Source organism: Ranitomeya variabilis, chromosome 1 (genome assembly GCF_051348905.1).
Source record: "Ranitomeya variabilis isolate aRanVar5 chromosome 1, aRanVar5.hap1, whole genome shotgun sequence".
Lineage (NCBI taxonomy): Eukaryota > Metazoa > Chordata > Amphibia > Anura > Dendrobatidae > Ranitomeya > Ranitomeya variabilis.
Genome location: NC_135232.1, coordinates 1,162,252,665 through 1,162,280,484, shown reverse-complemented (window position 1 = coordinate 1,162,280,484; position 27,820 = coordinate 1,162,252,665). Strand labels below are relative to the sequence as shown.

Genomic DNA, 27,820 nt, shown 5'->3' with positions numbered 1-27,820 from the left:
TTGGTTCTGAGGATCATGTTATCACAGTACTTGTAGTTAACATTTAGTACATTACTTGTTATTGAAGTCACCCGTGATAAATGTCCGGATATGTGGGGAAATGTTTTGTGGGACTGGAGCAGTAGTCGCTGTGGGTACGTAGACGGCGTTCTGCCCGCGGTGTCTCTACAGTGTAGTAGATAGATGAATAGGAGCCGTCACTCACCGGAGGACACAATGCCACCAGGCGACTCTCCGGCTGCGCGGCTCCCTCGCCACATCTACAGGACTCGGTCCCATCGACTCCCCGACCAGATCCAATCCCGGAGTAGCGGTGTCCTCATTTTCCCGTGATCCGCCATCTGCCCCGGTTGTGAGTAGTGCGCTGGCTGCGTCTTCTCTTCAGAATTACAGATGTGTCTTTAGTAAGTTTTACCGATCGATCGTCTGGTTTCTGTTGCTGAATAGCGGCTCGTAGCTAAAGGGATAAAGTAGCCAAAGAAAGGAAATCCGAGCGATACAAAGTAATAACAATGGCAGCAAGTAATGAACCAGCGACAGCTAATACTTATAATAGTAATAATAATAATGTGTATTATTGCCATTCTGAGTAATTACATCTTTGCTCTTTCTTATTATTGTTGGTTTTTAATTACAGATATTTCCTATTCAGTGACTGATCTTTGTATTTATTCGCAGTAGAGAAGTTTCACCTTTTACTGTGAATCGTGTTTTAAGCCGATTATTACGTTCGTCCATTTTATTTTGTTGCTGTAGTTATAGGCGTTTTTTACCAGGTTTCTATATAGAATGTTTCCGTTAATTATTATTCATGTCGTTGGTTTTCTTCTTGTCGTCCGTCGTGGCTTCTTCCTCTGTGGATTCTCTGTTGGCATCTCGCGGACCTGTGTTTTCCGCCGGGTCCGATGACTTCTCCACCATCTGGCTTGTGTCATCTTCTCGGTAATTGTGGTGTAATTGTCTGGGCTCCGCACATCACATCCAGCAGCCGGCTCCGCTCTCTTTTCTGACACATTTTACAATAAACAGACTTTAATAATTAGCCCCAAATAAATAAACACAAGTTAACGAGGGCGGTAACGAGGGCGGTAACGAGGGAGGGTGTGCGTCCAGTTCTCGGATGTTGTGTGCACGGCGACTAATGGCCGCAGCATCTGCCCAAGCAGCGGCTCAGAACGGCGCATTCATCCGCCGCCCGCGGGAACTCGGCGCATCGCTTACTCTTCATTCTGACATTAACATTGTTATACGTCCGCCGTATTACGGTGTTAGAGAGCAGACGGCAAAATGGAGAAATGTCACCAAAACGAAGGAAGAAGCCTCCGAAGGAACAACAAAAAGTGCGAGGGAAAATACAGCGATAAAATAGACAAACTGTAACCATGGCTACCCCAAATACAGATCAATATGTTACTTATTCCTTTATTTTATACATATATTAGTGTATGTACAGTGTGTATATTAGTGTGTAGTGTGTGTGTATATATGTGTGTGTGTGTGTGTATGTATATATATATATATATATACCGTATAATAGTGTATGTACAGTGTGTATAGTGTGTGCATGTGAGTGTGTGTGTGTGTGTGTATATATATATATAACGTATATTAGTGTATGTACGGTGTGTATATTAGTGTGTAGTGTGTGTGTATATATATGTGTGTGTGTGTATATATATATATATATATATATATATATATATATATATATATATATATATATATATATATATATACCGTATAATAGTGTATGTATAGTGTGCATTAGTGTATAGTGTGTGTGTGTGTGTGTATATATATACCGTATATTAGTGTATGTACAGTGTGCATATTAGTGTATAGTGTGTGTGTATGTGTGTGTGTATATATATATATATATATATATATATATATATATATATATATATATATATATATATACACACCGTATATTATTGTGTGTGTATATAGTTATATATAATATAGCAGAAAAACTACTAATTGTATAAGTTGGATAAAATAATTCCTATTGGCCCCCGCCACCCCGTGTCCGTGGGGCCCCCTCTGCTCCATGTCCGTTGGCCCCCCACCGCCCCGTGTCCATGGGCCCACCACCACTGACCCGTGACCATGGGTCCACCACCACTGACCCGTGTCCGCGGGGCCCCCTCTGCTCCGTGTCCGCGGGGCCCCCTCTGCTCCGTGTCCGCGGGGCCCCCTCTGCTCCGTGTCCGCGGGGCCCCCTCTGCTCCGTGTCCGCGGGGCCCCCTCTGCTCCGTGTCCGCGGGCCCCCTCTGCTCCGTGTCCGCGGGGCCCCCTCTGCTCCGTGTCCGCGGGGCCCCCTCTGCTCCGTGTCCGCGGGGCCCCCTCTGCTCCGTGTCCGCGGGGCCCCCTCTGCTCCGTGTCCGCGGGGCCCCCTCTGCTCCGTGTCCGCGGGGCCCCCTCTGCTCCGTGTCCGCGGGGCCCCCTCTGCTCCGTGTCCGCGGGCCCCCTCTGCTCCGTGTCCGCGGGGCCCCCTCTGCTCCGTGTCCGCGGGGCCCCCTCTGCTCCGTGTCCGCGGGGCCCCCTCTGCTCCGTGTCCGCGGGGCCCCCTCTGCTCCGTGTCCGCGGGGCCCCCTCTGCTCCGTGTCCGCGGGGCCCCCTCTGCTCCGTGTCCGCGGGCCCCCTCTGCTCCGTGTCCGCGGGGCCCCCTCTGCTCCGTGTCCGCGGGGCCCCCTCTGCTCCGTGTCCGCGGGGCCCCGCCTTTGTCCGAGGCCATAATAACAGGAATATTTGGGGTTTTATTATTTATTGAATCTCTTATGATGAGAAAGTCGTTGTGTTCGGGGCGCCGGCGTTGATGATGGCGTCACAGGAGCGATCTGATGTTACCATGCTACAATGAGGTGACTGTGACTTTAAGGGTTTTCAAGCAATCTGATTGGCTCCTGCTGATTGTAAATCACAGTGATACATTGTTACTTTCCTCCCTGGATGGGCTGTAGGGGTCAGGAGTCCTGTGACGGCGCCCCCCGGTGGCCGCGCTCATGTCCTCACCCGCTGTCCTGATGGACGAGGCTCATTGGTTCAGTGACTTTTCTCTATAGGACTGAGACTGCGTTCCCGCTGATGTCCTGCAGGGGGAGCTCCAGACCCTGGGAATTCTGAGCTTTGTGGTACTGCCACCCACTAAATGCAGCAGAGCCGTGAGCGCCGGCCCCCAACTCTCACATTAGGGGGCTTCACCTTCTGCATTTCATCCGCTCCCTTTATTATTCTGTTTTCTCCGTTTTTGGCACAAACCAGAAAATTATGTAAAAAGTAAAAACTGAGCCGAGTCCAGAAGCGGAGCCGTGAAATTCAGCGCGACGCCTCTCCAGTGACCTGAGGGGCTACACAGACCGATATATACACGTGACGGGTGCATGGCATCATTAAAGGGGCTGTATCTTAAAGGCACAGTCACCAGATTTTACAGCACCAAACTGTATACAAGAATAAGTAGATCTTAGCCTGATGAGGCAGGTGTGCTCACTATAATATGAAATGCTTCTCTTAGTTATCAGCATTATTCTGCTATGCATTTTCCAAGTTAGTACACTGGCCTCATCAGCTCTAAGACCTGTATGTATTAATATATAAAGGTCTGCTGTCAGCTTCACGTTCCTGAATATTCCCGAGGTCACTAATACTGCACGCCATCAGCCATGATGGGGCCCTGAGCATGGCGGGGCCACAGCGATGGTGCCCGGCCGCTGTCCGGGGACTGAGGAGAAGAGTCCCAGCACTAACCCAATGCCTCTGATGATGCTGAGCTCTCGGGGGCTCCACAGGTAAGACCCCCAGCAGTGATAGATTGGGGACGCGCTGTCCTATCAGACCCCACATGTAACACACTCACTACGTAGAATACAAGTTCACCACAACATGCCCTTCTACTGACTGCCACCATCGCCGGAATGTCCCCCTCCGTAACCCGCCTCTCATGTACTCGGCAGATCCCATCTGGCTGTTATAACCTGCTGCGGACATGGCCAGACAGCAGCTCCGGGCAGCGCTTCTTTAGGAACCTTAGCCCAGCCCTCATGGGTGATGACGTCCAGGTCACGAATAACATTGGGTTTGGGTGCTGCAGCCCCTTCACATCCCACCAAAGACTGGCGGCTGCTCCATACTCTGCCTGGACTCCACCAGATACCAATCCCAGTTGGACATTGACGCTGGGATCATTGTCCTGATGCTTCTCACAGGAGGCAGGACGTTTTCTCCAAGGGCATCTGTTGTGGATTCTGTTTTTGGGCTCCATCTGGTGGTTACAACTGGTACTGGGTGACTTTGGTGGGTTGCGGTCTCTGGTTTCCACCTGTCCATCAGAGGCTGGGTGTTTCCTATTTAACCTGGCTTTCCTGTCATTCCCTTGCCAGCTATCAATGTATCAGTGTGTCTCTGTTACCTTTGTTACCTGCTCCTAGGCCTTCAAGACAAGCTAAGTCTGGATTTCCCTGTTTCATGATTGCTTTCATGTTTTTTAGTCCAGCTTGCAGATATGTAATTCTCTGCGGCTGGTTGCTCTAGTGGGCTGAAATTACCACTCATGTACCATGAGTTGGCACATGAGTTCAAGTAATTTCAGGATGGTATTTTGAAGGGTTTTAAGCTGACCGCGCAGTTCACCTTTTGTATCCTCTGCTATCTAGCTTAAGCGGGCCTCATTTTGCTGAATCTGTTTTCATAACTACGTTTGTGCCTTCCTCTCATTTCACCGTCATTATATGTGGGGGGCTGCTATTTTTGTGGGAATATTTCTCTGGAGGCAAGATAGGTCTGTGATTCTCCTGATAGGGGTAGCTAGATCTCCGGCTGGCGCGAGACGTCTAGGGTCCCCCCAGGAACGTTCCCCGGCTGCTGTTAGTTGAGTGTTGAGGTTCAGGGTCGCGGTCAGCTCAGGTTCCATCACCCTAGAGCTCGTCCTGTTTTTGCCCGTGTTATGTGTTTAATTCCCTGCTATTGGGATCATGACAGTATAGCCGGCCCACAAAGTGTTAATTGTTTGGGCTGAAGCAGGAGAAAAAGAAGTGTTGAAGGGAATTTTTTTTTTTTTTTTTTCCCCTCAGAGTTTTGCTGCCTAGCCCTTAATTGCTGTCTAGCTGCTTCTTACCTCCTCTTAACCCTTGAATGGCTCTGACCTTAGCTGTTTAACATGGATGTCCAGAGTTTGGCTTCCAGCCTGAATAATCTTGCTGCAAAAGTTCAAAACATACAGGATTTTGTTGTTCACACTCCTATGTCTGAACCTAGAATTCCTATTCCAGAGTTTTTTTCTGGAGATAGATCTACCTTTCTGAATTTCAGGAACAATTACAAATTGTTTCTTTCTTTGAAATCTCGCTCCTCTGGAGACCCTGCTCAGCAGGTCAAGATTGTAATATCTTTCCTGCGGGGCGACCCTCAGAATTGGGCATTTGCATTGGCACCAGGGGATCCTGCATTGCTCAGTGTGGATGCGTTTTTTCTGGCACTGGGATTGCTCTATGAGGAACCTAACCTGGAGATTCAGGCTGAAAAGGCTTTATTAGCCCTCTCTCAGGGGCAAGATGAAGCGGAAGTATATTGTCAAAAATTTCGGAAATGGTCGGTACTTACTCAGTGGAATGAGTGCGCCCTGGCTGCAAACTTCAGAGATGGTCTTTCTGAGGCCATTAAGGATATTATGGTGGGGTTCCCTGCGCCTACAGGTCTGAATGAGTCTATGACTATGGCCATTCAGATTGATCGGCGTTTGCGGGAGCGCAAACCTGTGCACCAGTTGGCGGTGTCTTCTGAACAGGCACCCGAGACTATGCAATGTGATAGAATTCAGTCCAGAAGTGAACGGCAAAATTATAGGCGGAAAAATGGATTGTGTTTTTATTGTGGTGATTCAGCTCATGTTATATCAGCATGCTCTAAACGTACAAAAAAGCTTGATAAATCTTTTGCCGTTAGTACTCTGCAGTCTAAGTTCATTTTGTCTGTAACTCTGATTTGTTCACTGTCATCCATTTCCGTCGATGCCTATGTGGATTCGGGCGCTGCCCTGAGTCTTATGGATTGGTCTTTTGCCAAACGCTGCCGTTTTAGTCTGGAGCCTCTGGAAGTTCCTATTCCTTTGAAGGGAATTGACTCTACTCCATTGGCTATGAATAAACCGCAGTACTGGACACAAGTGACCATGCGCATGACTCCCGTTCATCAGGAGGTGATTCGCTTCCTTGTACTGTATAATTTACATGATGTACTAGTGCTTGGTCTGCCATGGTTACAAACTCATAATCCAGTCCTGGATTGGAAAACAATGTCTGTGTTAAGCTGGGGATGTCAGGGGGTTCATGATGATGCACCTCTGATTTCAATCGCTTCATCTACTCCTTCTGAGGTCCCTGCGTTTTTGTCTATCGGGATGTTTTTGAGGAGCCTAAGCTCAATTCGCTCCCTCCTCATAGGGATTGTGACTGTGCTATAGAATTAATTCCTGGCAGTAAGTTCCCTAAGGGTCGTTTATTTAATCTGTCAGTGCCAGAGCATACTGCTATGCGGAATTATATTAAGGAGTCCTTGGAAAAGGGACATAGTCGTCCATCTTCGTCCCCTCTGGGAGCAGGTTTTTTTTTCGTGGCTAAAAAAGATGGTTCCCTGAGGCCTTGTATAGATTATCGCCTTCTGAATAAGATTACAGTCAAATACCAGTATCCATTGCCATTATTGACTGATTTGTTTGCTCGCATTAAGGGGGCTAGGTGGTTCACTAAGATAGATCTTCGCGGTGCGTATAATCTTGTGCGGATAAAGCAGGGTGATGAGTGGAAAACCGCATTTAATACGCCTGAGGGCCATTTTGAGTATTTGGTAATGCCTTTTGGACTTTCTAATGCTCCTTCAGTCTTTCAGTCCTTTATGCACAATATTTTCCGTAAATATCTGGATAAGTTTATGATTGTGTATTTGGATGATATTTTGGTGTTTTCTGATGACTGGGAGTCTCATGTTCTACAGGTCAGGAAGGTGTTTCAAGTCCTGCGGGCCAATTCTCTGTTTGTGAAGGGCTCAAAATGTCTCTTCGGAGTCCAGAAGATTTCTTTTTTGGGGTACATTTTTTCTCCTTCTACTATTGAGATGGATCCCGTCAAGGTTCAGGCGATTTGTGACTGGACACAACCTACATCTGTTAAGAGTCTTCAGAAGTTCTTGGGTTTTGCTAATTTTTATCGTCGGTTCATTACTAATTTTTCCAGTGTTGTTAAACCTTTGACTGATTTGACTAAAAAGGGCATTGATTTGTCTTTCTCGTCTGCATTCCATCCTCAGACGAATGGCCAGACGGAGCGAACTAATCAGACCTTGGAAACTTATTTAAGGTGTTTTGTTTCTGCTGATCAAGATGACTGGGTTGCCTTTTTGCCACTGGCCGAATTTGCCCTTAATAATCGGGCTAGTTCTGCTACTTTGGTTTCTCCTTTCTTTTGTAATTCGGGGTTTCATCCTCGTTTTTCCTCTGGTCAGGTGGAGCCTTCGGATTGTCCTGGAGTGGACGTGGTGGTGGACAGGCTACATCAGATTTGGAATCAGGTGGTGGACAATTTGAAGTTGTCTCAGGAGAAGACTCAGCAGTTTGCTAATCGCCGTCGCCGCGTGGGTCCCCGACTTCTTGTTGGGGACTTGGTGTGGTTGTCTTCTCGTTTTGTCCCTATGAAGGTCTCTTCTCCTAAGTTCAAGCCTCGGTTCATCGGTCCTTATAAGATCTTGGAGATTCTTAACCCTGTATCTTTTCGTTTGGATCTCCCAGCATCGTTTGCTATTCATAATGTGTTCCATCGGTCGTTATTGCGGAGGTATGAGGTGCCCGTTGTTCCTTCGGTTGAGCCTTCTGCTCCGGTGCTGGTGGAGGGAGAATTGGAGTATGTTGTTGAGAAGATCTTGGATTCTCGTGTTTCCAGACGTAAACTCCAGTATTTGGTTAAGTGGAAGGGTTATGGTCAGGAGGATAATTCCTGGGTGGTCGCCTCTGATGTTCATGCGACTGATTTGGTCCGCGCCTTCCATAGAGCTCATCCTGATCGTCCTGAGGGTTCGGTGACCCCTCCTCAAGGGGGGGGTACTGTTGTGGATTCTGTTTTTGGGCTCCCTCTGGTGGTTACAGCTGGTACTGGGTGACTTTGGTGGGTTGCGGTCTCTGGTTTCCACCTGTCCATCAGAGGCTGGGTGTTTCCTATTTAACCTGGCTTTCCTGTCATTCCCTTGCCGGCTATCAATGTATCAGTGTGTCTCTGTTACCTTTGCTACCTGCTCCTAGGCCTTCAAGACAAGCTAAGTCTGGATTTCCCTGTTTCATGTTTGCTTTCATGTTTTTAGTCCAGCTTGCAGATATGTAATTCTCTGCTGCTGGTTGCTCTAGTGGGCTGAAATTACCACTCATGTACCATGAGTTGGCACATGAGTTCAAGTAATTTCAGGATGGTATTTTGAAGGGTTTTAAGCTGACCGCGCAGTTCACCTTTTGTATCCTCTGCTATCTAGCTTAAGCGGGCCTCATTTTGCTGAATCTGTTTTCATAACTACGTTTGTGCCTTCCTCTCATTTCACCGTCATTATATGTGGGGGGCTGCTATTTCTGTGGGAATATTTCTCTGGAGGCAAGATAGGTCTGTGATTCTCCTGATAGGGGTAGCTAGATCTCCGGCTGGCGCGAGACGTCTAGAGTCCCCCCCAGGAACGTTCCCCGGCTGCTGTTAGTTGAGTGTTGAGGTTCAGGATCGCGGTCAGCTCAGGTTCCATCACCCTAGAGCTCGTCCTGTTTTTGTCCGTGTTATGTGTTTAATTCCCTGCCATTGGGAACATGACAGGCATCACCGAGCTCCGCCTTGTTTCACTGCAAGAATCACTGAGCCCCCGCTGTGCTGCACTGTAGATATCACCGAGCCTCTGCCATGCTTCACCGTAGACGTCACCGAGCCTCCACCATGCTCCACTGTAGACATCACCGATCCTCCACCATGCTTCACTGTAGACATTACCGATCCTCCACCGTGCTTCACTGTAGACATTACCAATCCTCCGCCATGCTTCACTGTATACATCACCAAGCCTCCACCGTGCTTCACTGTAGACATCACCGAGCCTCCACCATGCTTCACTGTAGACATCACCGATCTTCCACCATGCTCAACTGTAGACATCACTGAGCCTCCACGGTGCTTCACTGTATACATCACCGAGCCTCCACCATGCTCCACTCTAGACATCAACGATCCTCCACCGTGCGTCACTGTAGACATCACCAATCCTCCACCATGCTCCACTGTAGAATCACCGATCCTCCACCGTGCTTCACTGTAGACGTCACCGAGCCTCCACCATGCTCCATTGTAGACATCACCAAACCTCCCCCGTGCTCCACTGTAGAAATCACCGATGCTCCTCTGTAGAAATCACCGATCCTCCACTGTGCTTCACTGTAAGAATCACCGAGCCCCCGCTGTGCTGCACTGTAGACATCACCGAGCCTCTGCCATGCTTCACCGTAGATGTCACCGAGCCTCCACCGTGCTTCACTGTATACATCAGCACTCCTCCTGTATATATACACTGCACAGTACCACTCCTCCTATCCTGTATATATACACTGCACAGTACCACTCCTCCTATCCTGTATATATACACTGCACAGTACCACCACTCCTATCCTGTATATATACACTGCACAGTACCATCACTCCCCTGTAATATATACACTGCACAGTACCATCACTCCCCTGTAATATATACACTGCACAGTACCATCACTCCCCTGTAATATATACACTGCACAGTACCACTCCTCCTGCCCTGTGTATATATACACTGCACAGTACCACTCCTCCTGTCCTGTATATATACACTGCACAGTACCACTCCTCCTGTATATATACACTGCACAGCACCACTCCTCCTGTGTATATATACACTGCACAGTACCACTCCTCCTGTCCTGTATATATACACTGCACAGTACCGCTCCTCCTGTTATGTATATATACACTGCACAGTACCGCTCCTCCTGTTATGTATATATACACTGCACAGTACCACTCCTCCTGTCCTGTATATATACACTGCACAGTACCACTCCTCCTGTATATATACACTGCACAGTGCCGCTCCTCCTGTATATATATACACTGCACATTGTCACTTATAGTATGTGGACCTTGTACACCCTGGCACTTTTTGGTGCTTTTTTGGTGCCGCCGTTGATGATGTACCCGGCTGTTTTTCCTGATCAGATGGCGCCTGTTTTCGGCGGCGATGCCCTGGAGAGCGCTGGCATGGTTACATTAATTAGAGGGACATAGTCTTTGGGTTCCCAGCAGAGTTTTCCACCTGCAGTAATTGACATCTGAGCTCCTTTGTCACCATTGTCAGCAGTTGCTCCATTAAGCCCCGACGTCGCCTCTGCAGACTATATCACATAAAATCCTCTGTGCTGCTGTGGCTCCTGCTCTGTTTTCCCTCTGACCCGAGCCCCGGCCCTCGCTCTGACCCGAGCCCCGGCCCTCGCTCTGACCCGAGCCCCGGCCCTCGCTCTGACCCGAGCCCCGGCCCTCGCTCTGACCCGAGCCCCGGCCCTCGCTCTGACCCGAGCCCCGGCCCTCGCTCTGACCCGAGCCCCGGCCCTCGCTCTGACCCGAGCCCCGGCCCTCGCTCTGACCCGAGCCCCGGCCCTCGCTCTGACCCGAGCCCCGGCCCTCGCTCTGACCCGAGCCCCGGCCCTCGCTCTGACCCGAGCCCCGGCCCTCGCTCTGACCCGAGCCCCGGCCCTCGCTCTGACCCGAGCCCCGGCCCTCGCTCTGACCCGAGCCCCGGCCCTCGCTCTGACCCGAGCCCCGGCCCTCGCTCTGACCCGAGCCCCGGCCCTCGCTCTGACCCGAGCCCCGGCCCTCGCTCTGACCCGAGCCGAGCCCCGGCCCTCGCGCCGAGCCCCGGCCCTCGCGCCGAGCCGAGCCCCGGCCCGTTGTGCTGTGTATGTGTGTATATATATATATATATATATATATATTTTTTTTTTTTTTACAGTCAGGTGCGTTGCGTATGTGTTTATATGAGCAGGTCACGGGATACAGTGACAGGAGGCAGATGAAGGGTTAACAAGTTTTAATAAAACAGAGTTACTCCACGCAGGGAGATAGGTAAACGTGAGGTAAATAACAGACAGTACAGGGAATACAGGCCTTTGGTTGAGCGGAAATCAGTATAGAAGAGGTCCCGGAGCAGATGATGGCACTTACAGCCGTCGATGTAGATCCGGTGGGGTCCTGAAGAAGGTGATAATTGCCCGGCAGGGAACGTTGAGTCGTTGAAACGTCCTCAGTAAGGAGACTCCGGTGGCCAGCAAGGTATAGGCCTCAGTCTTGACAGAATTAGGCAAGGCTCGATGAATATGCATCGGAGATTCAGGAAGCAGCAGTACCCAGTCGCAGTCTGTCAGGTGGCACACACGCAACACTGACTGTTACAGAGTGATTGGCATCTTGATGTCCGGGTGCCGACCTGCACACGATGGGCTTCTCGTCTCTGCGGTCCATCTGTATAGGCCGGGCGCTCTCCTCTGCTGCTAACTGCCCTGAAGCAGGAGCTCTCACTCTCCTCAGCCGCGCACAGCACCTTCCCGCCCACTCTGTTCCCGCGCCCAGCGCTGCCCCTGGTAATGCTTAGCCACACCCCCTCAGACAGGATGACGGTCCTGCCGGCTAAAGCTTCGCTCCGGGAACAGCGGACGCAGCCTCATCAATTCCGGCTCCGGCATGCAGATACCCACGGTGCGGTTGTCCCCGTTACACTCCCCCTCTCCTTTAGCTCGCCATTCCACGGGCGATAACTCTTCGTGTTCTTCTATGTCCTCCGGTGCTGGGACAGATACCCACAGTTTTCGCATCAAGTTCTGCCTCCCTTGCACCACACTCTGCCAAAGGGAATTGTTCTGTGCATACCGCAGGGGCGAATCACCAGCATGGTCACACTGAATATTTTGAGGCTCCTCTTGGATTTGCTTGTTAGGGGTACTCAGAACTCCGATTGAGTGGTAGAGTCAGGTTGGGTCGTAGAGGGCAGGAGTATGTCCGTGTTCAATGAAGCAGCCATCCCTGGAGCCTATTCCGCTTCTGGGTCAACATCTGGCGACTCAAGAGATTCTTCCCCTTTATAATCAACAGCTGCAAGAGGAAATGTCTCAGGTACACTCTGCATCTTTCATTTGGTCAGGATCCCTTGGGCTGGTGGGCAGTAAACTATCCAGTCCAGGGAATGTTGTAAGTGGCTATTCCTCCTCACAATCGGGAACTGTGGGAGTGGGCGATTCAGGAACGCCTGGCACTTGTTTCCCACCTTCGGGATGTTGTAACAGGCAAGGACGCGACATACTTCGATGGTCTATTCGGTTAAACACCTCTTCTTCTCCTTCGGGTTAAATCTCACAGATGGGACCATTTGGGTCCAATTCGGCATTTCACCAGATTCACCTCTGCACACCTGAGTACCGCAGACATCTTACTGTAGGCAGACAACGCCTTCTCCCTCACTTCTCGGCGTCCAACGTCGTGTCTCTGTCTGGCTCTGGGTGCGGCTCCTCTTCTCGCCATACCATTTCTTCCAGGGCCGGCGTTCTCTTCAATTAGCAGGATCTTCACCGTCGGCTGTCTTGGGTAGGGCAACTTCTGGACAGGTGTCCTAGTCTTCCACACCCACTTCTGCACCTGTCTGGTGGGCGCTTTGGTCGGGATCGCTGTCCTCTATGGGAAGCTTACACCCTCTGCATTCGCTCTCCACCCCACATTATGAGGTTAAATTCTAGAGCTGCTGCTGAAGTTTTCTTCATGCTCTTCACGTCTCCTCTACCTTCTTTCATCTTTTGCCGTGAGTTACCTCGGGGTATTGCATTGGACTCCAATAATGTAGCAAGGACCTCCTTCAGGCTCCCGATTTCTGCCCATATTTTCAGCATTCCCTGCTGTAACTCGCGGGACCACTCCGGCTTTTCTTCATTCAGGATAGATACTTCGCAGTTCCGGTCCATCCCTGCCAAGGCTACGGTCCCCTGCTCCTGCTCCCTTTTGCGCGCTTCTTCCCCATCTCTAGAAAAGTCATGCGTGGATTAACTTGCAGGCACTCATGCAAGGCTCGCTTTAGCAGCGCATCTCTACAGCCTGTCACTAGCTGGTTACGCTGCACTATGTCAGGGTGTCCTACGCCTATGCCATCTCGCTTAGCAATCGCAGCGTGGATCTCCCGCAGCGCATCATGTAGTGAGTCAGTCTCCGCCTCTTTGGACACGCCTTAACAAGCGCATGCGCAACTCTCCAATGTCTGTGGCCTAATAGTACAAACCGCCTGCTGCAAAAGGGGGTAAATCAACAATCACCCCCAGTGCCCCTGCCAGCTGGCCCTCAGGGGGTTCAGCCCCATCTTCCAGCACTAGTGATGATCGAATATACTCGTTACTCGAGATTTCCCGAGCACGCTCGGGTGTCCTCCGAGTATTTTTTAGTGCTCGTAGATTTAGTTTTTCTTGCCGCAGCTGAATGATTTACATCTGTTAGCCAGCATAAGTACATGTGGGGGGTTGCCTGGTTGGTAGAGAATCATTCAGCTGCGGCAAGAAAAACTAAATCTCTGAGCACTAAATAATACTCGGAGAACCCCCGAGCGTACTCAAGAAATCTCGAGTAACGAGTATATTTGCTCATCACTATCCAGCGCCTTTCCTGCACATGACTCCCGACTCTGATATACCTGTGACTGGATCGGTCACATCAGCCTTGTTTGTTCAGAGAGGCAGAAGAGGAACCCCACTCCTGAGGCCCCAGGGCCATTCTTTCTGTGGGTGCGGCGGTTGGAAGAACCCGTGAGAATTTGCAACCAGATATTGCGGGCAACACCATTACTGTTGGGCTTAAGGACACTGGCGCAGAACGAACTCTCGTGCACCCTGCGTTTGTGTTACCGGAGGAACTAATTCCTGGGAAGACCCTGACTGTCACCGGGTTGGGGGCATTCGGCGTCCGTTACCGATAACCCGGGTTTTCCTGGTTTGGGGTGCGGGGAGGGGGATAAGGCAAGTGGTGTTGTCAGAGAATCTCCCCACAAATTTGCTATTGGGAATTGACCTGGGACGTTTGGTTTCCCAATTCATCCCTGACAACCTTCCCAGATCTGAGATGTCATGTGATTCCTAATGAAAATGTGTTCTGTGGTAAGGGAGAACTCTGCTATATCACACTGTGGGGTGACGTTGCTGAGGATCCCCTAAAAGGAGCCAGCATAAGTGCTAAGGGCGATGGGAGCAGGCCCGGAGATCATGAAGCAGGTGGTCCCGTGCAGCTGACCAGTGTCACGACGGACTGTGGCATGGCCGGTCGTAGCTGCTCCATGATTGGCACAGCTTCTGAGTTAATGGGAAAGGATGGGGAGAAGCACAGAGATCATAAGGACGGTGATCCCGTGCAGCTGACCATTGTCACAGCGTACTGTGACATGGCCAGTGGTAGCTGCCCCATGATTATCACAGCTCTGAGGTTAACATGAGAGGCAGGGGAAGGTCTTACCATCCCACCTCCTGGGCTAGCTGGGGATATCTCCCTCAATCAGGCGGGGCGAGGGGAATGTGTGTCCCACCGTCTGTCAGGATGATGGGAAAGTGGTACCTATAGCCAGTCAGAGGGGTGGCAAAATTGTACCCCAAGTCTGGCAGGATGGTGGGAAGTAGTGTCCCCCAACGGGTCAGAGTGATCAGAAGGCAGGATCCCCAGTCGGTCAGGGTGGGCAGGTGTGTCCCACAGCCTGTTAGACAAATAGGCAAATTTTGTTATCCCCCAGGAAGACAGCCTATCTAGCCGCTGCCACCCGAAAGCCCAGAACGCAAGCAGCACCCTGCCTTAAGGACCAGTGACTGAGCCAGAACAGGTCACAGAGGGTTCCTGTGAGGTTGGGGCCTCTGCGTCACTTATGGCTATCTCTAGCCAGGAGTCTGAGACCCGTGCGGTGGCACTGAGCAGTCCCCCTTGGAGAAGCCAATCTCCGAATCCCCGAAGGAGAGGGTACTGCGGATTCCAGGGGGGGAGGGGGCTGTAAGGTAGATCCTAAGGGTGATCTGTGAATCAGCCCTGACGCTACCTCAAAAGGGCGGGGTGTCATAAAAAATATTAAAATCTCTAAGCCACCCCCCCACTCCTCTTTTACACAGAATTGTGGCACGAGAAAGAGCTGGCTATCTAGATGACACTCTCAGAGATGGACATACAATGGACATAGAGAAGTAGGAAATTACATCTAGTTATGAAGTGAACCATCCTAATTAACATGCAGGCTTCCCGGGAACTGTGTGAAGTGAGAGACCCCCACAAGTCCCAGGTGACTGAACGAGGATGTCTATTGACAGAGTTACAGATTGGACAAATGAAGACCGGAAAAGTCTGAGAAGTGAATATCTCACACCCTTTATGGATGGCTATTGCTCTTCACAGGCGCACGTTGCTTCCAAGCAAACATCTTTGTTAGTCGCCTGGGCATCGGTAGGAAGTTATGAATATTGGTGCTTGTATAAATTCAGTGGTGACGAGACGTACATTTTCAGCTTCAGGGCTAATAGCTGAAGAATATGCATCTGTTTTCATAGCTGTAACCTCTGCCTGTAAGCCACAAATCAATAGTGGCCAGTCCGCTGACAACAGCCATGTCCTGTTTCGTGTCTGGGTAATGGTAAAATCCCGATTAAAAAAATATGTCGGCGATCTCAAATTTCTGTGATCATCTGGAGAGAAGTGATTTCATAAGTTGATAATTTCCTCAAATCTTTAGGGGCTTAGAACAACCCACAAATCGACCCATGTGAGGTAATGAAGGGTGTGTGTTTGTAGCTCAAGTACTGATCAAATGTCAAGACACATTATTATCTTGGTTCCTGTAGAGAGATACACATGGTGCATGCTTGAATCCAGTCCGCTGGTCACTTTTCAAATGAAGCGCTCCCTTCGCTATGCCGAATCATATCTGTGATCAGTGTAGTAAGTTTGTTTAGTTTTATCTGTTTTATTTTAAGTACCTTTTTATATGCTGTATTGTTTTGTCCCCTTTGTAAAATCTTTTGTATATTTTTATAAACACTGCCGAACGAATTTAATAGTTCTACTCCTTTTGTTCTGTAAACCGCGCCTCAAAGCCATACGTTACCAACAGGCATCCAGTCGGCCTGAATATAATATATATATATATATATATATATATATATATATATATATATATATATATATATATATATATATATATATATATATATATATATATATATATATATATATATATATATTACACACACACACACACACACACACACACACACACTTACACACACACACACACACACACTTACACACACACACACACACACTTACACACACACACACACACACACACACACTTACACACACACACACACACACACACACACACACACACACACACGCACACACATATAACTTGCAGCGGGTAGTCTGGCGTTATCGTGGAGTTTGCAGTGACTGTATCAGGGGTATATACACATTTCCATGCTTTGGAATCAGAAGCGTATATACCATACGCTCACTGTTAGCTTCCTGACAACCAGCCCAGTGGTGAGAACAGCCTGCGTCCTCCTCCGTTGATTTTCGGTCAATTATGTAATTGTCCAGACAATAGGGGGCAGCAGAGAGCGGTTCAACACAAAGATCACAGCGGGTGTTTCTCCATGACCTTTCCGGGCTCTGATCCTTGCCATACAGCATTTACACTACACGTGAACATGGCCTACATGTCCAAGCAAAAACTGGATGTGATTAAATGAAACTGCGCCCCCCGTGCATCTAAAGATGCTGCAGAACTCTGTGCTGTTTTGATGCATTTTTTCTCTGTAGGTTTCTCTTTGTGGAGCCTAACAAAAAACACAATTAAAAAAATGACATTGCATTTTTAAGAGCAGAACAGAAACTTTTTTGTACTAATAAAAAAGCATTAAAAATGCATCATTACATCTTCCCCAAAAGCACATCAAATATGGGGAAAAACAGAGCAAACATGCGATAATTAGAAGATTATTACATTGTGTGGTGCAGACACGTGAAGAAAAGCAGTAGAAAAAAACGCAGCATTTATGCTATGTGTGAACACGGCCTCAGCATTACTTTTTTTTATTTTTTGTGGGTTTAATGGAGAAAAAAAATCAATCACAACTTTTTTTTTTTATGCCATTTGCTGATAACCATAGATAATCTGATTTCTCTGTTGTGCGCGTCATTACGATTACAGGGATACAAATATGTCTGTTATTTGCGGATATGTGATGTTATTTTACTAAAAAAGTGCGTCACATTTGACATTAATGTAATTGTTTTAATTATTGTTTAGTAATTTTATAGGAAGAAAAGAATCTAGACTCCTGGGACATAGAAGTACATCTGTACGTAGCAGCGGTGTTCTATGTGTCGGTACAGTCTGCAGTGCAGCTTCAAAGGTTCAAAAGTCTATGATTCCTAAGTGTAGCCGCTGCCTGCAATGATGGAGGTTGTGGGTTCGAATCCTGGGGGTGAACAGATCTCAAGAAGAGAATGGTTTAATTAATGGAAGTGTGTGCAGAGCTGAGATGTCGGCTCCACTAGCACGGAGGAGCAGCTATGGAGCGATGAAGATGCTGGAAAGAATTAAGGTCTCGGCGCAGGCCTTCGAGTTCCCCAAATACCTATGAATTGCCTGGATTTGCATCAAAAAAGGGGAGAAGATGGCCTCCTACCTATCTGACCCATCTGCTAATTTAACAGCCCAGTGTGACGCATGCATGACCTTGCATCAGGGCCTACTAATCAGATGGCACATGGCCTACTGAGAGGTCCTCTAGTCCTGGTTCTGCTAATCAATTTATTAATTTCTACGACTTTCTCAAAGATGTCGTCTCATAAACGAAGTAAAGCAGAAGGGGCTTGTCTGCGGGACTCTGGCATGGACGCGGTGGGCTCAGATGCTGAACGTGGCACATTTCTGAACCCGGTGTTAAGTCTACAACATCTGCAGGCTTGTGCTAGGGGCTCTGATGATCAGACAGTAGATGGGCCTGTGCTAACTGGTACAGCGTAGCTCCCAACCATCCCAGGTCCAGCAGGACTGCCCCAAGTTGAAGGCCTTGTCCCTGGAGTTCAGGGTTGTATGCCGCCCTCCACTCACTTTGTGTCTTCTCTCTGCTGCCTTCATGGCTCGGTGGCAGTTCCAGTATCGGTCTACCCTGTTTATATCTACCTTCAATAACGCATTCTTCACTTTTCTTGGGATCTGGTCTCACTAGGATTCCATCCCACAACCTGCATCATTGTAGGCAGTAGCAAAAGGAATAAATTCCAGGTTGCACTAAAACACTAGAATGCGCACTGTAGACTCTGGCACCATAAGCAGAAGGTACAGGAACACAGAGATTCATCTGTACATAGCAGTGTATCTCTATGTCCTTGTATTCTAGAGGGAAAATAAGTCAGATTTTTTTTCTCTATAAAATTACTATAAAATAATGACAAATCCTACTGGTGCATTGATTTGGCAATGTATTGTTTGACACTGTCTTCTATAACAGAATGTAGATATTCATTTTATATGTTAATCACTTTGGAAATGTTTATTTTCAATAAAAATTGACAGTTATAAAAATAAATAAATAATGAAAAGAAATTACAAGAATGTCATTTTTACTGCAATTTTGTGCCAAAAAAAAAATAAACATCACAAAATCTGCTTTGTTTAATTATCCAAGTAAAGTGGCTTTGATTTCTTAAAAACTGCGCCCCTCGTAGTCTAAAGACGCTGCTGAACTGTGTGGTTTTGGTGTTTTTTTTTTTCAAATATAAGCTTTTACTTGGAGGCTAAAAAAATGATTATGCACTTAAAAAAGTTAACTGATTTTTTACAAAGATTTTCTGTATTATAAAAAGGGTTAATTACCCAGCTTCACTCCAAAAATGCATAAAAAAATGCAATAGCCAGAGGAAATTGTTATTGCGTAGTTTGGTCTGGTCACCTGTAGAAAACGAAAACGCAGTATTTATGCAATATGTGAACACGGCCTTACGGACACCAAAAAGTCAGATGTCATATAGTGAAGGTACATAAAGATGCATAGCTCCCAACCTTCCCCGAGTCAGCGGTACTGTCCCGGCACGTCAGAGCTTTGTCCCGGCTACGAAGCTCTCCCCTCTCCGACGTCTTCATTGTTCCATAGCTCCTCCTCAGGGTCTTGGACTTTAATAGTTCTACTCCAATTGTTCTGTAAACCGCGCCTGGGGTTATCGTGGAGTTTGCAGTGACTGTATCAGGGGTATATGCACGTTTCCATGCTTTCCACGGCTCTGCTCAGTTCATGCTTCCTCTCTGGTGATCGGGACCCCCCAGAACTCCAACTCTCATCTCAATGTTCATAGGCAGCAGCATTATCTGTTGTCTTCACCTGTATTTCAGGCAATAAACCCAGAAGCAGAGTATGTATGTATTGTACATAGTGATATTTTGTATATTTAAAAGTTTTTTTTTTATGCCCCCTGTATGCTGTTGTGAAGAAAGATATATTTTTTGTTGCTATAAAACTGGTAAAAAAAAACAAAAACTATTCCAAAAAAGGATATTTGTTTAGTCTCCCTTGTAATCAATCCCACAAGCCTCAACATCACAGGCAGGAGCTGAAGCAGTTGAGCCACAGGCTGCGGGGATGTAGTGTGCAGACCTCTGTGTACTCGATCTGTATTGCAGGCTCTGACTCCTCAGGCAGGAGCTGAAGCAGTTGAGTCACAGGCTGCGGGGATGTAGTGTGCAGAACTCTGTGCACTCGATCTGTATCGCAGGCTCTGACTCCACAGGCAGGAGCTGAAGCAGTTGAGCCACAGGCTGCGGGGATGTAGTGTGCAGAACTCTGTGTACTCGATCTGTATCGCAGGCTCTGACTCCACAGGCAGGAGCTGAAGCAGTTGAGCCACAGGCTGCGGGGATGTAGTGTGCAGAACTCTGTGCACTCGATCTGTATCGCAGGCTCTGACTCCACAGGCAGGAGCTGAAGCAGTTGGGCCACAGGCTGCGGGGATGTAGTGTGCAGAACTCTGTGCACTCGATCTGTATCGCAGGCTCTGACTCCACAGGCAGGAGCTGAAGCAGTTGAGCCACAGGCTGCGGGGAAGTAGTGTGCAGACTCTGTGTACTCGATCTGTATCGCAGGCTCTGACTCCACAGGCAGGAGCTGAAGCAGTTGAGCCACAGGCTGCGGGGATGTAGTGTGCAGAACTCTGTGTACTCGATCTGTATCGCAGGCTCTGACTCCACAGGCAGGAGCTGAAGCAGTTGAGCCACAGGCTGCGGGGATGTAGTGTGCAGAACTCTGTGTACTCGATCTGTATCGCAGGTTCTGACTCCACAGGCAGGAGCTGAAGCAGTTAAGCCACAGGCTGCGGGGATGTAGTGTGCAGAACTCTGTGCACTCGATCTGTATCGCAGGCTCTGACTCCACAGGCAGGAGCTGAAGCAGTTAAGCCACAGGCTGCGGGGATGTAGTGTGCAGAACTCTGTGCATTCGATCTGTATCGCAGGCTCTGACTCCACAGGCAGGAGCTGAAGCAGTTGGGCCACAGGCTGCGGGGATGTAGTGTGCAGACTTCTGTGTACTCGATCTGTATCGCAGGCTCTGACTCCACAGGCAGGAGCTGAAGCAGTTGAGCCACAGGCTGCGGGGAAGTAGTGTGCAGACTCTGTGTACTCGATCTGTATCGCAGGCTCTGACTCCACAGGCAGGAGCTGAAGCAGTTGAGCCACAGGCTGCGGGGATGTAGTGTGCAGAACTCTGTGCACTCGATCTGTATCGCAGGCTCTGACTCCACAGGCAGGAGCTGAAGCAGTTGGGCCACAGGCTGCGGGGATGTAGTGTGCAGAACTCTGTGCACTCGATCTGTATCGCAGGCTCTGACTCCACAGGCAGGAGCTGAAGCAGTTGAGCCACAGGCTGCGGGGAAGTAGTGTGCAGACTCTGTGTACTCGATCTGTATCGCAGGCTCTGACTCCACAGGCAGGAGCTGAAGCAGTTGAGCCACAGGCTGCGGGGATGTAGTGTGCAGAACTCTGTGTACTCGATCTGTATCGCAGGCTCTGACTCCACAGGCAGGAGCTGAAGCAGTTGAGCCACAGGCTGCGGGGAAGTAGTGTGCAGACTTCTGTGTACTCGATCTGTATCGCAGGCTCTGACTCCACAGGCAGGAGCTGAAGCAGTTGAGCCACAGGCTGCGGGGATGTAGCGTGCAGAACTCTGTGCACTCGATCTGTATCGCAGGCTCTGACTCCACAGGCAGGAGCTGAAGCAGTTGAGCCACAGGCTGCGGGGATGTAGTGTGCAGACTTCTGTGTACTCGATCTGTATCGCAGGCTCTGACTCCACAGGCAGGAGCTGAAGCAGTTGAGCCACAGGCTGCGGGGATGTAGCGTGCAGAACTCTGTGCACTCGATCTGTATCGCAGGCTCTGACTCCACAGGCAGGAGCTGAAGCAGTTGAGCCACAGGCTGCGGGGATGTAGTGTGCAGACTTCTGTGTACTCGATCTGTATCGCAGGCTCTGACTCCACAGGCAAATTGCGCTGATACATTGTACTCAGCAGAGAATTTCTATGTATGTGGATTCTAGAAGGAGAATAAGAGAATTGTTTTTTATCCTATAAAATTACTAGAAAATAATGGAAACCACTTAACATATTCTCATTATTAATGCTTTTTTAAAAAAATTAATGAACATCACAAGTCAGCAAATAACACGGATATATTCGCTGCCTGTGGAATCATAACGACCTGCACATCACAGCGGTCAAATTATTTGCAGGGATTGATAATTGGAGCAAAAAAAAAATGCCATGATTGATTTTTTTTTTCTCTATTAAACCCATAAAAATAAAATAAAACTGTACTGCTGAGGCCGTGTTCACACGTAGCCTTCTTTCTGCTGCTTTTTTCCTGCAGGATCTTGCACCAGGCGCAGTAACAGTCTCCTCTGATTATGGCGCGTTTGCTGCATTAATTTTATGCGTTTCCCTCCTTATTGGATGCATTTTGGGGGCAGATATGAAGCAGAGTTTTCAACCCCTTTTAATAGTACAGAAATGCTTTGATTCTGCGCTTAAAAATGCAACAGTTTTTTTTTTTTTTCTTCATACTTTTTTCAGAAGAAGCCAATAGAGAAAAAAATGACCAAAACCGCCGAGTTCAGACCACGGAGAGCGGAAAGCTTTTCTGTATATAGAAAGCGCATTAATACCGCGGCTTTACATCTGCACCAGAATCGCATCAAATATTGGGGAGAAGATTGTTACTGTGGAGTTTGGTGCACACGGCCGCACGGACGCCGGATGTCGCATAGTGACGCTACGTGAAGATGAGAGCTGCTGCTACAACTATCAGGGAGCAAAACATGAATCCGCTGATCACTACCATCCCAGTTACGGTGACTCAGTCCCGGATTTGGGTGTACGCCCTGCCGTCTCGGGTGTTTGCTGATTGTCCCTCACTGCCAGTGCCCCTCTGACAAACCCTCCTGTTGGTATATGGGTGTTTGGTGTGGCTAGGTCTGTGGCTAGGTGCTGCATAGTTTGTTCCTCTTTCTGATCTGTAAAAGTTGGGAGGAACAGTTACAGTTTGTTATTGCTGTACTGTGCGACCTCTCAGTTCTGTGTCAGTTCTGCATCAGCCTCTTCTGTGTCCTTCAGGTTGTGAAGATGCAGATAATGGTCGCTGTACGCCCCAATATACACGGTCTATTCTCCCACAATAACAGAGCGCTGAGGATTCTGCTGAAAGCCAAAATGTGCAACGGGTTATTGGCCCAAACACACAAAGCACAGCAGAGCATAGCACAACACATCAGAGCACAGTACAGCTGAGCATGGCACAACAGATCACAGCACAACACAGCAGAGCAGAGTACAGAACAACACAAAAGAGCATAGTACAACAGAGCACAGCACAACACAGCAGAGCAGAGTACAGTAGAGCACAGCACAACAGATCACAGCACAACACAGCAGAGCAGAGTACAGAACACAACAGAGCGCAGTACAACAGAGCACAACACAGCAGAGCAGAGTACAGTAGAGCACAGCAGAGCAGAGTACAGAATAACACAACAGAGCACAGTACAACAGAGCACAGCACAACACAAAAGCACAGTACAGCAGAGCATAGCACAACACAACAGAGCACAGAACAGCAGAGCACAGCACAACAGAGCAGAGCACAACACAACAGCACAGTACAGCAGAGCATAGCACAGCAGAGCAGAGTACAACACAACAGCACAGTACAGCAGAGCGTAGCACAACACAGCAGAGCACAGTTAGGCAGAGCGTAGCACTACACAGCAGAGCACAGTACAGCAAAGCGTAGCACAACACAAGAGCACAGCACAGTACAGCAGAGCACAACACAGAGCACCGCACTAATGGACGGCCTCTCCTCTAACTGCGGACCCCTCACCCAATATCTATACATCTATACATTCACTGTGAGGAAATAATTTTCTTGTGCTTAGAAGGAGCATCGTGGAGACGGAGGCATCGATCAGAGCGAGCAACAAACACCTAGATGGATACAGCTGCGAATTACAACATATCACATGCCATTCCTTACACTGATTTATTGTATTCATCGGGGTCTTAGAAGTGCAGGATGTCCAGGAAGACTTGTGATGGGCCTTTCCCCTTAGTAAAGTGTAGGGGGCACTTCTTCAGAATAGGGGCACTCGTCCAGTGTTGAGGACACTCCTCCTATATAGGGGAACCTCTCCAGTGTCTCCTCATTACCCCCTATAGTGTGGGGTGCACTCCTCCCATGTGGGTGACTCTCCTCCACTTCTAGAGGTGCCGGCTCCGATGTTGTTTAACATGTATGTGTTAGCCCATTCTGCTTGTATTTTTACACAATGACAGACCGGTCATGTGTCCCTCTTGTGTCTCCTCACAGTGGCATTGGTCTTGCCAGAGCTCACTTCGAGAAGCAACCACCCTCAAACCTAAGAAAATCCAACTTCTTCCATTTCGTCTTGGCACTTTATGACCGTCAGGGGCAGCCGGTGGAAATCGAGAGGACGTCGTTCATTGACTTTGTAGAAAAAGACAAAGTAAGATGTGTAGTATGACTGGGGTGGAATGCATGGGCTGGGGCTCAAACTAAAGACTGATGTGACTACCAACTGCTACACGTTCTCCAGTAATTGGGGATCTTGATCTGACAACCTCAGTACCTGCCACTAACTGTTGTCAAGATAGTAGCTACCGGAGCCTGAGGCATTATTATATAGAGCTGCACTATACTCACATCTTCTCTACTCCACAGGAACAAAGTGGCGAGAAAACCAACAATGGCATCCATTACCGACTGCAGCTCCTCTACAGTAACGGTAAGAAGCCGACTCCCTGCTCCCAGACATGTCCAGTCCATACTAGCCAACTCTGACTTGCCCAATCTCAGACATGTCCAGTCCATAGTGACCACCTCCGATTAGTTCAATCCAAGACATGTCCAGTCCATAGTGGCCAACTCCGATTTGCCTATTCGCAGGCATGTCCAGTCCATAGTGGCCACCTTTGATTTGCACACTGTCATGTCCAGTCCATAGTGGCCATAGCCGACTTGTCTGTTCCCAGACATGTTTAGTCCATAATGGTCACCTCTGATTTGTGCGCACTCGGGCACTTCCAGTGCATAGTGACCACTGCTGATTTTTCCAATCCCAGACATGTCCAGTCCATAGTGACCACCTCCGGTTTGTCCGATCTTGGGCGTTTAGTCAGTACTGGCCATGGTTTCCAGGCATTGGTAATTAGTACTTCCTGATGTGTAGGTAAAATAATACTGTTATACTGTGTCTCTGGCAGTTATGTAAGGTCTGTGTATTCGGCCCTGGTATAATGATATAACGAATGATGCAATGATTTATATCCCCCAGGTCTCAGGACAGAGCAGGATCTCTACGTACGACTCATCGACTCCATGTCCAAGCAGGTAGGTTGTCCATCTTCTGTCTAAGACTTTGGGAAGGTTTTGCCCCAGTAGTTCTCCAGATGTTATAGACTGTTCAATATATCATCTGTATCAAACTTTATATTCTGGCTCCCAGAAATGCAGTCATGGACTCGCCCCCTGTGTCATGGACTCGCCCCTGAGTGTTCCAACACTGGTTCCTTCTCTGTTCTAAAAAAATTGACCTCATTATGATGCATATTCTCGAATTTGGCTTTTCTTCCCTTGTTTTATCATTAAAGCGTCAGACGGAGGTAATCCAAGCATTAGATAAGGTCATCAGAGTGTCAGGTGGAGGTCATCAGAGGGTCAGGTGGAGGTCATCAGAGTGTCAGGTGGAGGTCATCAGAGTGTCAGGTGGAGGTCATCAGAGTGTCAGGTGGAGGTCATCAGAGTGTCAGGTGGAGGTCATCAGAGTGTCAGGTGGAGGTCATCAGAGTGTCAGGTGGAGGTCATCAGAGTGTCAGGTGGAGGTCATCAGAGGGTCAGGTGGAGGTCATCAGTAGGTCAGGTGGAGGTCATCAGTAGGTCAGGTGGAGGTCATCAGTAGGTCAGGTGGAGGTCATCAGTAGGTCAGGTGGAGGTCATCAGTAGGTCAGGCAGAGGTCATCAAGGTGTCAGGCGGAGGTCATCATAGGACCAGGTGGAGGTCATCAGAGTGTTAGGGGTCATTAGAGTCTTAGGCAGAGGTCATCAAGGAGTCAGGCGGAAGCCATCAGAGCCTTAGATGGAGGTCATCAGTGTCAGGAGGATGTAATCAGAGAGTTAAGCTGAGGTAATCAGTCAGGTGGTCATCATCATGGTGTCAGGGGAAGACCGTTAGAGTTTTAGGCAGAGGTCATCAGTGGGTCAGGCCGAAGCCATCAGAGCATCAGGAACTTGCACTTGCAGCTCGCTGGTGCCCCCTTAGCCTCAGGTCAGTCAGGAATCTGCACCTAGGATAAGTAGTCACCGGAGAGGCTGCCCTGTCACGTGCTGGTTATCGAGGCACTCTGCAGTGAGGGCGGTATATATATCCCGAGTCTCAGGCCGGGGATACATATATAAACCTCTGGTCCATCACTGCCAGGATCCCCCAATAACACCAGAACGCTATGCTGCCACCAGTTCCTCATTAGATATAAGCCCGGTCTATTACCAAGCCTATATTGGGTCAGAAACCAACTCCAGGAAGCGTGAATTTGCACTGAGTACATTTTAGTTTGATCGTAAAGCCAAAAGAATGAAGCTAGCACATTTATAAGTTTACTCCAGAAAAAATCGGCAGTGTTTACAAAAGATATAAATTATATTACAAAAGAGACAAAATACATTATGTACAAACAGTTAAAAAATAAAAAGGATAAAGGTACGAAACTTACTAAATCTCAGTCACAGGTATGACGTCTCAATAAAGGGGAGGAGAGATCCCAAAGGAATGATTCAGCACCCCAGCATGATGTTTAGCTGCTGTCTCTCCGTCTCTGAATGCCTCACAAAATGGACTTTCCTGTTTTATGGTTCGGCCATAAACTTATGGACTCCCACTTTGGCTGACCTTTTGAACTTTGAAAAGTTATCAAAAACTCCTTTTTTCATATCTTTGGCCAACGATATTGACATTATTTTTTTCCCCTGTGATTTTACCATTCTTTAGAGTCCAAACACGGTATGTCTGTGATTTACGGGTGGGCAGAATTTCATTTCCCAGGTTTCCGACGGCCCTAAATCCTAAAATGCTGCCATGCGTAGCCCTAATTGCCCAGATCCTGGAAATCTAATTTTCATGTTTCTAGGATTAATGTGTGTTATTAAACGTTGACTTTAAGTGTTATGCCTAGCAGACAAAGGCATTTTGGCTGAAAAACACATTCTGTTCTCTGCTATCTGGCAGAGCCATAAACTCACAGTCCAGAATGACCATTGGAAGGGGAGAGTGGAAATTCACACAGAGGATGAGCAAGGGGCTGCAAGAAGGATTTTGGCTTTACAGAAACCATTGGTGGGAGAAGTAGCAGGAAGCTCTGACTGTGTAACCCGAACAATTTAAAATAATTCTTATTTTCCTGACAGAAGTCATCAGACTGTCAGGCGGATGTTATCAGAGTGTTAAATGAGGTCATGATGGGGATATGATGGGGATATTAATGCAATATGGGGACTAGGATGGGGTTATTACTACAAGATGGGGGCCAAGATGGGGCCATTACTGTAAGAAAGGGATCAGGATGGGGACGTTACTGCAAGATGGGGACCAGGATGGGCGCATTACTGCAAGATGGGGTATAGGATGGGGACATAAATACAAGATGGGGACGCAGACATTACTACAAGACGAGAATCAAGATGAGGGCAGTACTAGTAGATGACGACCAAGATGGGGATATTAGTACAATATAGGGACCAAGATGGAGACATTACTATAGGATGTAGGTCAGAATTACTGTATGTTGCTAATTGTAGGGCAACTGGGGACAATTGGGTGACGAAAAGGAAACAAATGGTAAAAATGTAAAAAAATAAACAAATACAAAACAAAGTATGAAAAACTATTTTGGCACTAAAAATTCTGTCTTAAGTATAAAATAGGGTAAAGAAAAAAGTGGCTGTGTTATCCCCGCGCCCTTTGTGTTATCCCCGCGCCCTTTGTGTTATCCCCGCGCCCTTTGTGTTATCCCCGCGCCCTTTGTGTTATCCCCGCGCCCTTTGTGTTATCCCCGCGCCCTTTGTGTTATCCCCGCGCCCTTTGTGTTATCCCCGCGCCCTTTGT

The 27,820-nt window shown here is 48.3% G+C and overlaps 1 protein-coding gene across 1 annotated transcript in view; it reads left to right on the top strand.

The window, feature by feature from the left end:
* LOC143793453 (transcription factor COE3-like) overlaps positions 1 to 27,820 on the top strand; it is a 224,458-nt gene that overhangs the window by 10,985 nt on the left and 185,653 nt on the right. Inside the window, exons 2-4 of the mRNA XM_077280435.1 lie at positions 24,013 to 24,169; positions 24,385 to 24,448; positions 24,998 to 25,053. Of these exons, the coding sequence (XP_077136550.1) occupies positions 24,013 to 24,169; positions 24,385 to 24,448; positions 24,998 to 25,053 (277 nt within the window). The remainder of the gene's footprint in view (positions 1 to 24,012; positions 24,170 to 24,384; positions 24,449 to 24,997; positions 25,054 to 27,820) is intronic.